This window comes from Crocuta crocuta, unplaced genomic scaffold (genome assembly GCF_008692635.1).
Source record: "Crocuta crocuta isolate KB4526 unplaced genomic scaffold, BGI_CrCroc_1.0 scaffold110, whole genome shotgun sequence".
Classification (NCBI taxonomy): Eukaryota; Metazoa; Chordata; class Mammalia; order Carnivora; family Hyaenidae; genus Crocuta; species Crocuta crocuta.
Genome location: NW_027527386.1, coordinates 1,830,560 through 1,842,532, shown reverse-complemented (window position 1 = coordinate 1,842,532; position 11,973 = coordinate 1,830,560). Strand labels below are relative to the sequence as shown.

General features: G+C 60.3%; 1 protein-coding gene across 1 annotated transcript in view; it reads right to left on the bottom strand.

Annotated features, from left to right (window-relative positions):
- Positions 1-78: 78 nt before the first annotated feature.
- Positions 79-11,973, bottom strand: part of MYDGF (myeloid derived growth factor) — a 15,338-nt gene continuing 3,443 nt past the window's right edge. The window contains exons 2-6 of the mRNA XM_077781090.1: positions 10,538-10,588; positions 4,147-4,208; positions 3,006-3,087; positions 1,837-1,909; positions 79-547 (exon numbers count right to left, since the gene is read on the bottom strand). Coding sequence (XP_077637216.1) covers positions 468-547; positions 1,837-1,909; positions 3,006-3,087; positions 4,147-4,208; positions 10,538-10,588 — 348 coding nt within the window. The 3' untranslated portion in view covers positions 79-467. The remainder of the gene's footprint in view (positions 548-1,836; positions 1,910-3,005; positions 3,088-4,146; positions 4,209-10,537; positions 10,589-11,973) is intronic.

Sequence of the window (11,973 nt, the reverse complement as noted above, 5' to 3'; positions counted from 1 at the left end):
CCGAGCACCCTGTGCCTGGGCCCCCAGCCCGGAGCCCCCAGCCCGGAGCCCCCGGACAGGCAGGCCCCAGTCGCCAAGTCTGTGCGGTGGCTCTCCAATCGCCTTATTTATTTAAATATGAAAGAACATTCCATTTCCTCCCCGGAGTCTGGTAGAAGGTCCCTGGGAAACTGTAAGAAGGCGTCTGGGCAGGCAGCAGGGCAGCAGGAGCCTCTCCCGGGGAGCGACCTGGCCTGGTCCACGGAGACGCGCGCTGGCCCCAGAACGGCCAGGAGTCCCCTGGGGTCCCTGTCGCGTGCCCCAGCGCCTCTTTCAGCAAGACAGACGGGCGGTGGGACTCAGACCCACGCCCCACGTTCAGAGGACATCAACCGTCCGCCCCCCTGGGAGACGGGGAAGGTGCCGGCTCTCCCAGGGCGCAGTCCTCCGCGGGGATGGGGAGGAGCCACCCTCGGTGGGGCTCGCGGTCACAGCTCGCTGCGGGACGCCTTGGCCACGATCACCAGCTTGGACAGCTCGGCCTTGAACGCCCCCGGCCGGTGGGAGACTGCAAGAGAAGAAGCGCTTGGCTCAGACGCTCTGGCCTGGGCCGGGCGGGGGCGCAGTCCCCGAAGCAGACCTGACACGGAAAGGCCCCCGGCCCTGATGTGTCCTGGGTGAGGGACACGGGGGAGGAGAGGAGGCCACAGGAGAGTTCAGGGCGGGAAGAGTTGGGGTCATTTCTGCCACGGCGAGAACGGACGGCGGCCGGGCCGCGTTACCTTCCCGGCAGCACCCAGAGCCCGGCCTCCACCTGCTGTCCCCCAGGGGCTCAGCCCTGCCTCTGCGGGGCGCTCCGAGGCCAGGCTCTACCGGCAGCCCCATGTCCGCTGCCCTTGACCTCTACACTCCCACACCCTCGAGGACCAGCAGGTGGGGCAGGGCTCCTTCCAGACCCAAGGCCCGCATCCCCCAAGCCCCTGCTCATCGCACCCCCCTGCCCGCAGCCCGGGCCCTGCAGCTTCCCGCCCCTCCTTCTGCCCAGCCTCCACCCCGCACAGCTGAACGCGGCTCAGGACCCCGGGGCTCCCCGACCTCAGAGGTAACCCCGCCTCCGCATCACAACCTCGATGCCTTGCTGACACCTTGCACTTGAAAAGCACAGGACCTCTTTCTGGTCACAGAGCCCCGGCCGGCCAGGCTGTGTGGGTGTCACAGGACCCCCTGCGGTGAAGCAGTCCCACCGAGTGTCCCCAAGGGCCACAGGGCCCCGGGCAGATGTTCACGCCCTCGGTTCTCTAGCAGGGATTGGCAGGGCGGGGCCGGCTCCATGAGCCTGGGGTGGTTTCTACATTTTAAGTAGCTTTAGCAAGACACCGAAAGGGAAATGGTATTTTATGATACGCAATTCACATTTCCATGGTCGTACGATAAAGTTTTATTAGAACGCAGCCACGCCTACTCAGTGACCTGTGGCGCCTTTTCCCTCCCAGAGGCCGAAAATCACTTCTCGTGGCCCTTTCGGGGAACCTGCCACAGATGCTGGGCTTTGACCCGGGGCGCTGAGGGGCGGCCTCCCCTCCTCTGAGGGGGTCGCTGTCACCCCACCCCTACCTTCTCTACCTGGGTCCCTGGGGCCTATCTGCATCCTCTTTTTTTTTAAAGGTGTTTTTAAAATTTATTTATTTGGGGGGGGGAGGAGCAGAGAGAGTCCCAAGCAGGCGCCTCCCTGTCTGCACAGAGCTCGAGGGGCTCAAGCCCACAAACCGCGAGAGATCGTGACCTGAGCCGAAACCAAGAGTCGGTCGCCTACCCGACCGAGCCCCCCAGGCGCCCCCACAACCCATCCTTTCATACCTGCTGTTTTGGTCACTTCAAATTCCTCGTTTTTCAGGGGGACGTCACTTTCTCTTTCAAACGCGGCTTTGGACTGAAAAAGAACCAGGGGAGAGTTCCCTAATCAGGAAGGGACAGGCTCCGGCCCGCTTCGCAGAGCAGAACAAGCTAAAGCCCCCTGCTTTCACCAAAGGGGCGCCTGATGCTTTTCTGGGCTCGAAAGAGAATCTAGAGGCGCCGCTGGTTAACCCACTTAGGAGATCGTCAGCCGACTTCACGTCACGCCCCCGCGGCCGATCCTCCAGGAAGGCACTGACCCCGCTCTTCCCTTCAGCGAACGCACGCGAAGGACGCAAACACTGGCAGCCTTTTGCCTGTGATTTTCAAACGTCAGACCTGTGTCTCAAGTCGGCTAAGCATGGGTTTAAAGTAAGACAGGGCCCCGGAGAGCGATTCGATTGCGGCGCGCCAGCTCCCCCGGCTCTGCAATCGGGCCCTCGAGGGTGGAGGGTGTTTCGTCCGTATGGTCGAAGTCCATCAGGAGCCAACTTTTAAGTAAAGGAGATTATTCTCCGTGGCCCTGGTGGGCCTCCGGAGCAGGCGGCTGCCCCGCAGAAGCCCCCACACTGCCAGCGCCCCCCCCCCGCCGGCTGGCTGGGCCCCGTGGCAAAGCCACATCCGGGCAACAAATGCCTGGAATGCCCGTCCCTCCTGGTTCTGCTTCCTGGAGCAATCAAGTGGTTTTCCAGCTGTTCGTGATCCAAACACAGAAGCGGGGGCTGGGGGAGGGGCTCCGCAGTGTGGCCGGCGCCCGGGGGGGGCCGTGGGCGCCGGGAGCGTGGCAGAAGGGGCTGCCGGGGCCACAGACCACAGGTGACAGGAGCCAAGGCATGTGGGGGCGCCCCCGCCTCTGGGCCACTCCTGCCCTTGCTGTCCCTGCTGGGGTCCCCAGGACGGAGCAGCCAGGACTTTGAGAGTGCCCCCCCCACCCCCCCGGCCTCCTGTGGTAGGAGAGGGAGGCCAGGTGTCCGCTCCTGCCCCGCCCCCAGTGGCGTCTCCCTGCCCTCTAGGCCCCGAGTCCGCATGGCGTCCCGTGTCCTTCCTCGTTACAGAGCCTCCCTGGAGGGGCTTGGCGCCTGTGCCCTCGCGTCGCCCGCCTCCCCACCCCTGCAGGCGCGGCCCGCACTCACGTAGGCCATGCCGTACTCGATCTCGGCGCCCCGCACCTCCGCCTTGAACTGCGTGAAGTACAGGTAGGACTTGCCCTGGGGCCTGCAAAGGAAGGGCAGGCGAGGGGGTCAGCCTCTCCTCTTCGCTAGAATGTTCTTTCGGCTCATTTAGTGACAAGCCCGTTTCTCCCTCTGGGCCCAAGCTGCCGTAGGATCGGAACCCCCAGAGGCGCCCGGTACTGTGCTGGGGACCAGGGACTGGCGGCGTCCCGGGCGGTGAGAAGTCCGGAGTTAACTAGGCAGGGGAGGGGGACCGCTGCCCTGGGCCNAGGCCTCCAGGATTCCCTGAGCCCTGGCGGCTGCCCTGGGCCTGATGCGTCAGCACCTGAAGCCGGGAGGCCAGCACGTTTAGGTGTTTACGTGGCGGCGGTGACCGGCAGACAGAGGCCCCGGGGCCCCTTGCCCCCCGCGACACTTCTCTCTGGGTCAGGGGGCGCCAGACGGGGTCTCCTCTCAGCCCTGAGTAGGACGCCGGGCTCCTGGCCCCTGGGGCCTGTGCCTGATGCCAACAGGGGCCAGTCTGCAGCGCGGGGGCAGGGGGGGAGGGGACTGTCCCGGACACTGCCTAGCGGCACCTGCTGTCTGTAGAGCACCAGGCAGGGCGCCGCGGGGTGGGGGCCACGAGCGGATGAAAACGCCCCACGTCCTCTTACTGTTGTTGCTGCCACAGCCCCCCCCGAACCACAGCCAGCTGGGGGAGTCGGTTCCAGGCCGCTGAGCCCAGGGAGCAGGGACAGATGTGACAAGGCCCCAGCGCCCTACCCCCCCACCAGGGGGCCAAGCACCCCCCCTCCTGTTCCCTCTGGGCGGTGGCTCGCCTGTGAGGCACTCCCGGTGGAGAGGGGACAGGGCAAAGGGGACCGAGGGTGATGATGGGGGGAGCCCGGCCCCTCCCAGGGCTGCTTTGCTCCTGCGTCTCCCCACCCCCTCTTGGCCTCAGTATTCCTGCGCTTGCCTGGAGCGCCCTCCCCGCCCCACCTGCCCCCTGCGCAGTGGCACGGCCGCTCTCCCATCGGCACAATTGTGCGACGTCTGCCCCCAGCCTGTGTGCCCTCTGGGGTGAAGGAGCCCGTCTTCGCGGCCGCCCGGGCCCCGGGCTCACCTCCAGATGGTGCAGGTGAAGTGCTGGCTGTCCTCGCTGGTCCCCAGGCTCATCTGCCACTTCTGGGGATAGAGGGAAGGCACAGGTCAGCGCGGGGCCCGCAGCCTCACAGCTCAGGGCACACTCGGGGGTTCGGGGGCACCTCCGCTTCTACAGAGTGAGCAAACCCTCCCTGGGCCTCCCTGCTGGGCTGGCTCAGGGCCGGGGAGACCGTAATGGTGGCCATGTGTCCTCACACGTTCGTCCGAACCCACAGAAGGCGGGGCACCGAGGGTGAACCCCGACGTTCGCTACAGGCTTGGACTCTCAAGGATGTGGCAGTGGGTACGGAGAGGCACAGGTGTCCCTTCTGAGGGCAGCATCACTGACAGGGGAGGCCGTGTGTGGGGGGCTGGGGGTGGGTATCAAAATCTGTGCCTTCTGCCCACTTGGGCTGTGAATCCAAAACTTCCCTAAAAAATAAAGCCTATCAAGAAAAATAAGAACTAGGGGCGCCTGGGTGGCTTAGTTGGTTAAGTGTCCGACTTTCGCTTAGGTCATGATCTCACGGTTCGTGGGTTCGAGCCCCGCGTCGGGCTCTGTGCTGACAGCTCAGAGCCTGGAGCCAATTTCAGAGTCTGTATCTCCCTCTCTCTCTGACCCTCCTCTGCTCACGCTGTCTCTCTCTCTCTCTCTCTCCTAGAAATAAATAAAAAATATTTAAAAAAAAAAAAGAAAAAGAAGAACTAGGGGCACCTGTGTGGCTCAGTCGGTTAAGCTTCCGACTTCGGCTCAGGTCATGATCTCACAGTTCGTGGGTTCGAGTCCCACGTCGGGCTCTGTGCTGACAGCTCAGAGACTGGAGCCTGTTTCAGATTCTGTATCTCCCACTCTCTCTGACCCTCCCTTGCTTCACGCTGCCTCTCTCTCTCAGAAATTTAAAAAAAAAAAAAGAAAAAAGAAAAATAAGAACTAAAATAAAAGGCGACAGTATATTCACGCTTGTTGAAGGAGCATAACATCCTCAGAGCAGAGGCAAGACCCTGACACTCGTGGCTACACGGGGGCTGTGGGTGGGGCCTGGGCAACGGAAGTCACCAGAAAGCTGTTTTACGTGTTTTTCTTTTTGAACGATGTGCATTTGTTAGCTTTTTAGAAACCCAATTAAAAAAACAAAAATTTTGGGGCGCCTGGGTGGCTCAGTTAGTTAACTGTCCGACTTCAGCTCAGGTCATGATCTCACAGTTCATGGGTTCGAGCCCCGTGTCGGGCTCTGTACTGACAGCTCGGAGCCTGGAGCCTGTTTCAGATTCTGTATCTCCCTCTCTCTCTGACCCTTCCCTGCTCACGCTGTGTCTCTCTCTCTCAGAAATAAATAAAACATTAAAAATAAAATAAAAGTATTAAAAAATTTTTTAATCAAAAATTTTAAGTGATTCCAAAATATGCTGCTACCAGTGTCTTCTGGTTTTCGGGCCTCTACTGGAGGATGGAGACAGTCGACCAGGGCTGGTTCCGGGTTGCCCTGCGGCATCTGTATCTTTTGCTAGTAAATCGCGAGTTTACAGCCCCCTCTCTGGAGTAATAACACGGCACGAGCACTGATTCCTGATTTAACGTCAGGCTTCTTCATTAAGGAGAACAAGGCTGTGTTTAGGCTAATTATGATGGGGGTAAATGGTCACCTAGGCGTGGCCTGTCTGCAGCGCAGGGGTGGGGACCATCATTCTGGCGAGACGGCTGCCTCCATGCCTGTGGACACAGCAGTTTCCCCTCCCTGTTTAAAAGACCTGCCTGGGGGGGCGGGGGGCGCCTGGGTGGCTCAGCTGGTTGAGTGTCTGACTCTTGATTTAGGCTCAGGTCAAGATCCCAGGGTTGGGGGATCGGGCCCCACAATGGGCTTCACACTGAGCATGGAGCCTGCTTAAGATGCTCCCTCTCTCTCCCCCACTTTGACCTTCCCCTGATCACACCCTCACTGTCTAAAACAAATTAAAAAATAAAAACAATGTGAAAAGCACCCGTCCACAGCTCCAAGGCCTCTGAGCAGCTGGAAATGGCTTTATGCTATGACAGGTTTGCCGCAGCTCTGACAAGGTTCTTGAAAATGAGGCAACTATTTAAACGTTGTTTAAAAACGAAGGCAAACCATTTAACGCCAAGAGCTTCTAAGCAGTAGGGTCCATATTGCTGTGAATGACGCTGTGGTTATATGAACTTGACCATAGGCCCGTGGCCGCAGGGCCCGTGGGCGGTTGGTGATGCTCGGGATTTGACATCAGACACTCATGCGCGGGTGTCCTGGGGCAGTCAGAGCCCCCGGGGCCTCGTCTGGGCAGCTCGGGGACCGGGCGCGGAGTGGCTGGGTGGCAGAGGTCGCGCGAATGGTAGCTGCTGGTAGTTTTTATTACGGCGTTAAGTTAACAGGTGGGGACACGTGCCTCTTTGGTGATAGTTCTGAGCTCTGACGTGTGGCTCCCGCTGCGTGTCCCCCACCCACCCAATCAGGATACAGACAGTTCTGTCTCCCCGACTCCCCCGGGCCCTTCCCTCCGCAGTTAACCCCTCCCTGCGAATTCCTGGTAACCCCGGCCTCATCTCCGTCCTCCAAGTTGGCCTTTGCAAAACTGTCATCAGGTGGACTGGGCTGCTCGCCGTCCTGTGTGAGTTTCCGCTGGGCACGCGCCCCGGACGCCTGCCCAGGCCGCTGCCAGGGGCCACAGGTCACTTGTTCAAGGGCCTTTTGAGAAACGTTTACATATTGTACCTTCACTCTTTTCAAGCCAACAAGTCTGTGTTTTGCAGCATGTTCATAGGTGTGCATCCCATCACCACGATCTGGCTCCGGAACATTCTATCTCCCCAGAAAAGAACTCCATCTCCCTCAGCAGTCACCCCCACCCCCCATCGCCTCCTCCGTCTCTGGCACTCGGAACTCATTTCTGTGTCGGCAGATGTGCCTGTTCCGGACGGTTCACTTAAATGGAATCATACACTCTGGGGCCTCTCGTGTCTGGTCCCCTCCCCGAGCGTCGTGTGCTCGGGTCTGTCCACGGGGCGGCGGGTGTGGGCGCTTCCTTGCTCCTGTTCACGGCTGAGCGATGTTCCCGTGCGGATGCAGTGTGGGTGTCCGGTCACCGCAGATGCACACGTGGGCTGGCCGCCGTGAGCCCTGCTGCGGTCCATGGTCATGGCATCACCAGCAGGCAGACACCGGGCGAAGGGCCGGGCTACCGGGCAGGTGTGTACACTGAACTTCCCAAGAAACGGCCAGTCTGCGACCCCGCTGGCCACGGCCGAGCTCTCCAGTTGCCGGGCACTGAGCAGCTATGAGCGACCCTGGATGGCAGGTCACCCGACCGCACTGGCCTCCCAGGTGGCCCCTGCAGGAACCAACTCCTAGCAAAGGAGCAAGAGCTGGCTGCCCTCCCTCAGGGGCCCTGCTGCCACGGGTCCTGCTGGGAGGCGACCGGGCTCTGCGGTGTCTGCCTGCTGCTGGGGACGCCTCTGCAGAAAGGCCACCATGGCCTCCCGTTCCGGCTGCTCCGAGCGCCACGTCTGCTGTGCTTGCCGTGTGGCACTAGCCAGAAGCCGCAGAGCATCTCGAACCTTCCCCGCACATCCGCCAAGGACCCGGCCGGCTGCTCGCCGTGAGCTGGACATCCAGCAGCCACCGCCGAGCGCCCCGTCAGGCTCGCACGGCGCCCCGCACCCCGGCTGCCTGTGGTCTCGGTCACGGTCCCCCATGACCACTGCTGGACGAGCCCGCGCCACTGCACACCTGCATTTCTAGGCGGTTTCCTTCCGGACGTGCCTCTCCTTCCAAAACAGACGACCCTGCCCGCTGCTGCGATTCTAGCTTGTGACCCAACGGCTATTCCAAGACGAGGCTCCAGCCCACAGTCGCCCCGACCGGTGCCTGTGAACTCGGCTCCCCCTCGCCCAGGGCTGACGCAGAGGGTCCACCTCTGTTCTGTCCGAGGCGGGGGGACGGGGCACACGTGCTCTTTTCCAAGTTGCTGGTATTTCCCGCGCAGAGCAGCGGTTAGGGGTCTGTGGCCTGGGGACCTCAGTCACTTCCCGGCTCGGGGAGTGGGGGCCTCCGCGGCCTCGTGTGTGAAACTGGGTCGCGACAGAACAGTACAGGCTCCTGGGACCATGGAGAGGAAGGAGTGGGGTGTGCGCGCGGCACCCAGGAAGCGGTGTAGACGCTGCTGCAGGTTGCTGTGGCGTCCAGAAGGCTGCCCCGTGGAAAGGGCGCACTGGGACTCGTTGTGAGTGCCGGGGGGGGTCAGCTGGACTGATGGGCTTTGGGTCCCTGTTAGGAGGAAGGTTTCGCCACTTGGCCACATGCCGTGATGGAGGGGACCGCCCGGAGCAGCAGCGAGCCGGGCGGTGTGGGAGGAAGGGGCGGACATGACTCACAGGACGCCTGTCATCCTGGCGGTGGCGGGGAAGGGACGTGCAGAGGCCCCAGTGCCAGGGGTCATCAGCTGCTTGTGACACTTTGTTAAAAACACAGTCACCGGGCATCATCTGTTAACAAGCAAGACGCGTCTAAGTGAACAGAAGTCACTCGGGCCGAGTGGTTTCCGACTGGAGGCAATTCTGTCCTCCAGAGAACACTAGGCAATGTCCGGAGACGGTTCTGGGCGCCACGACCCGGGTGCCCCTGGCAGCGAGGGGGTGTGGCCTGGAGGCTGCTCAACGCTGCGGTGCCTGGGACGACTCCCTCAGCGAATGACCAGGCCCCGGATGTTAGTGGGGCCGAGGTCAGGGCGGGGAGACCCTTGCCCAGTTCTGTGTCTGTCCCGAGTGCGAGGGGAGCGCGGCTCCGAGCCAGCCTCTGCCGAGAGGGTCAGGCTCGTGAGAGGCTCCCAAGTGGCCCCATCTCCAAGACTCCGCGTTGTCATGAGACACAGTACCGCAGACTGTTCTGGAAGGCCGGCGGGATTTCCTACCGTGTGGCTGGTGGGGAGAAAAAGCACGATTAGGGAGACAAGGAGACGTAGTTTACTGACTTTAATACGGATGATGAATCCTTCCCTTTCATTTTTCTTCTGTTCTGATGATCGATCCTGAGGACAAAGTCTGTCTGTGGCTCTTCCCGAACGCGAGCCGTGTGGCCTCCTGAGGAAACCAGTCCTTGTTCTCGGGGGTCTTCTCCGCACCGACGCGTCCGGCCGCCACCGGCTGTCCTGTGGGCTGGGGCTGCGGGCGCTATTTACCGCCACTGCCAGAACAAAGCTCCGCACACCCGCTCCCTTTCAGCCACCATCCGTTCCCTCCCAGTCCGAGGCCAGAGGTCCAGATCAAGGTGTCGCCAGGCCGTCTCCCTTCGAAGGCTCTAGGGAAGGTTCCGTCCTGCCTCTTCTGGATTCTGCGGGCCCCAGGTGTCCCCAGGCTTGTGGCCGTGTCCCCACCTCTGCCTCTCTTCACTTGGCCTTCTCCTCTGAACGTTGTCTCTTATATCAAGTCTCCCTGGAGCACCTCTTGTTGCTGGACTCGGGGCCCGCAGGGACAACCCAGCATGACCTCTCTGTCGCACGATCCTTAACTTGCATCTGCAAATGTTTTTGGTTTTCTTCTAAACAAGGTCAGGGGCGCCTGGGGGGCTCGGCTGGTTGGGCGTCCAACTGCGGCTCAGGTCATGATCGCGGTTCGTGGGTTCGAGCCTCACGTCGAGCTCTGTGCGCACAGCTCGGGGCCTGGAGCCTGCTTCCGATTCTGTGTCTCCTGCTCTCTCTGCCCCTCCCCTGCTCACTCCCTGTCTCTCTGTCTCTCAAAATACACACACGTTAAAAAGAAATTAAAATAAATAAATAAATAAGGTTAAATTCACATGTTCCAGGAATTAGAAAGGGAACATGTCTTTTTTTTGGGGGGGGCATTCAACTCACTACCCCGCGTCATAAAGGACTGCAAATTTAAGTTTATCTGCACAGCATGCTCAGCGGCTCTCCATGCCCAACACAGAAGAGGGGTACGGTGGGCCCCTGCTCAGCGTCTCACAGGACGGGACGGACACAAGATGTCAGCGGAGTGAACTTCCATCTGAGCCTTGGGCTCTTCCAACTCGTATGCTGGTGGCAGGACTCAGTTCCTGGGGCTGGCTCCCAGAGGCCACCTGCACCACCACCTCCCCCCACGGCCAGCAAGGGCGAGCCACATCCTTCTTGTGTTTCCAATCTTATTTCCTTTCCATCCAGACTTTTGTTTGCCCTGTGGACTGACAGGGAAAATCTGCCATCGCTATTTAACTTGAGCATCATCTTTCATCAGTGAGGCGAGAACAGTCCCGCGGTGTGAGTGTGAGTCAACACGGGCGTGACCCAATCCTACCGCTCCCTGGAGAGCATCTACGACGTCGGACACCGCCACACAAAACCATGTGGAATTTTGAACAACTCACCTCGTTGGTCCCTCCTTGAGAAGCGTAGGTGAACGTACATGTATATTTGTCCTGGAGACAAACGGGAAAAAGCCTGTTAGGAAGTGCTCATGGTGAGCGTCCTTTGGAGCTCCAAAATCAAGAAGATCTGGCTTTTGGGGCCCATGGGGGGCTCAGCCGGCTGAGCGTCCTACTTTAGCTTGGGTCATGATCTCACAGTTCATGGGTTCGAGCCCCGCGTTGGGCTTGCTGCTGTCAGGGCAGAGCTCGTGTGGGATCCTCTGTCTTCCTCTCTCTGCCCCCGCCCCCAACTCACGCTCTCTCAAAGTAAATCAACATTAAAATATGTATATGTGTATATGTATATACATATATATGACTAAAAAAAAGACATCTTGGGGCGCCTGGGTGGCTTAGTCGGTTAAGCGTCTGACTTTCGCTTAGGTCATGATCTCGCGGTTCGTGGGTTCGAGCCCTGCGTCAGGCTCTGTGCTGACTGCCAGCTCAGAGCCTGGAGCCTGTTTCAGTCTGTGACTCCCTCTCTCTCTGACCCTCCCCTGCTCACGCTCTCTCTCTCTCCTAGAAATAAATAAAAACATTTAAAAAAATTAAAAAAAAAAAAGACATCTGGCTTTTGAACATCTGCGCTAACAGGAAGGAGACAGAGGCAGTTTCCTGGCAGACGAGCCGGAGGCCAGGCCCGCAGGGCCTCCCAGCGTCCACAGATCTAGACCTTCCCCTCTCTCCCCCCATCCCTGAGCTCCTGCCTCAGGACAAACAACCCACGCTGGGTGAAAAACAGGAAGGGGGAAGCCCCACACCCTCCAAGAACCCACCCACCCAGGCACATGGACTTTGGAAGCAAGGACACCCGGAAGCCCATCTCTGCTCTGGGGCCTCAGACAAGTGAAAACTTTGCAGAGGCGGTTTTCCTCATCTGATAAACGGTCCGAGCAAATAAAGCACTTGGCGCGATTCGTGGCTCTAAGGAAGTACTCAGTACATCGCAGCTATTGATAACCTGCAACAGGGAACATGACGACCAGGGGGGAAGGGCTTCGGCAACAAGCTCGGGGCAGGGTCGGGGGGACCCAGGCTGCCTGACAGCTAAGGAGGGCCTAGCCTCACGCCTCGATGGAAGAGTGGGAAGAGCTTGTGCGATGGAGAAGAAAGAGCAACCTCCATCCACTTCCTCCCTGGTCGGAGCTGCAGCAGGGCTGACTTTCTGCAGGGCCTGGAGGTGAAATACCCCTCGGCCTCCTCCCTCCCCACCTCTGCCCTCCAGGGGCCGGGGACTCGCCTGGCCTGGGAGTTAGGGCTGCTCGGGCACGCTGGGCATGTGAGACGACACAGGGACTGCGGCTGGTGACCCACCCTCTCAAAGTCGCCAGACCTCAGAAGGCCCCGCTCGCGTTAAGTTCACCCCCGCCTCCGAGCCCCGACCCCAATCAGGCCCC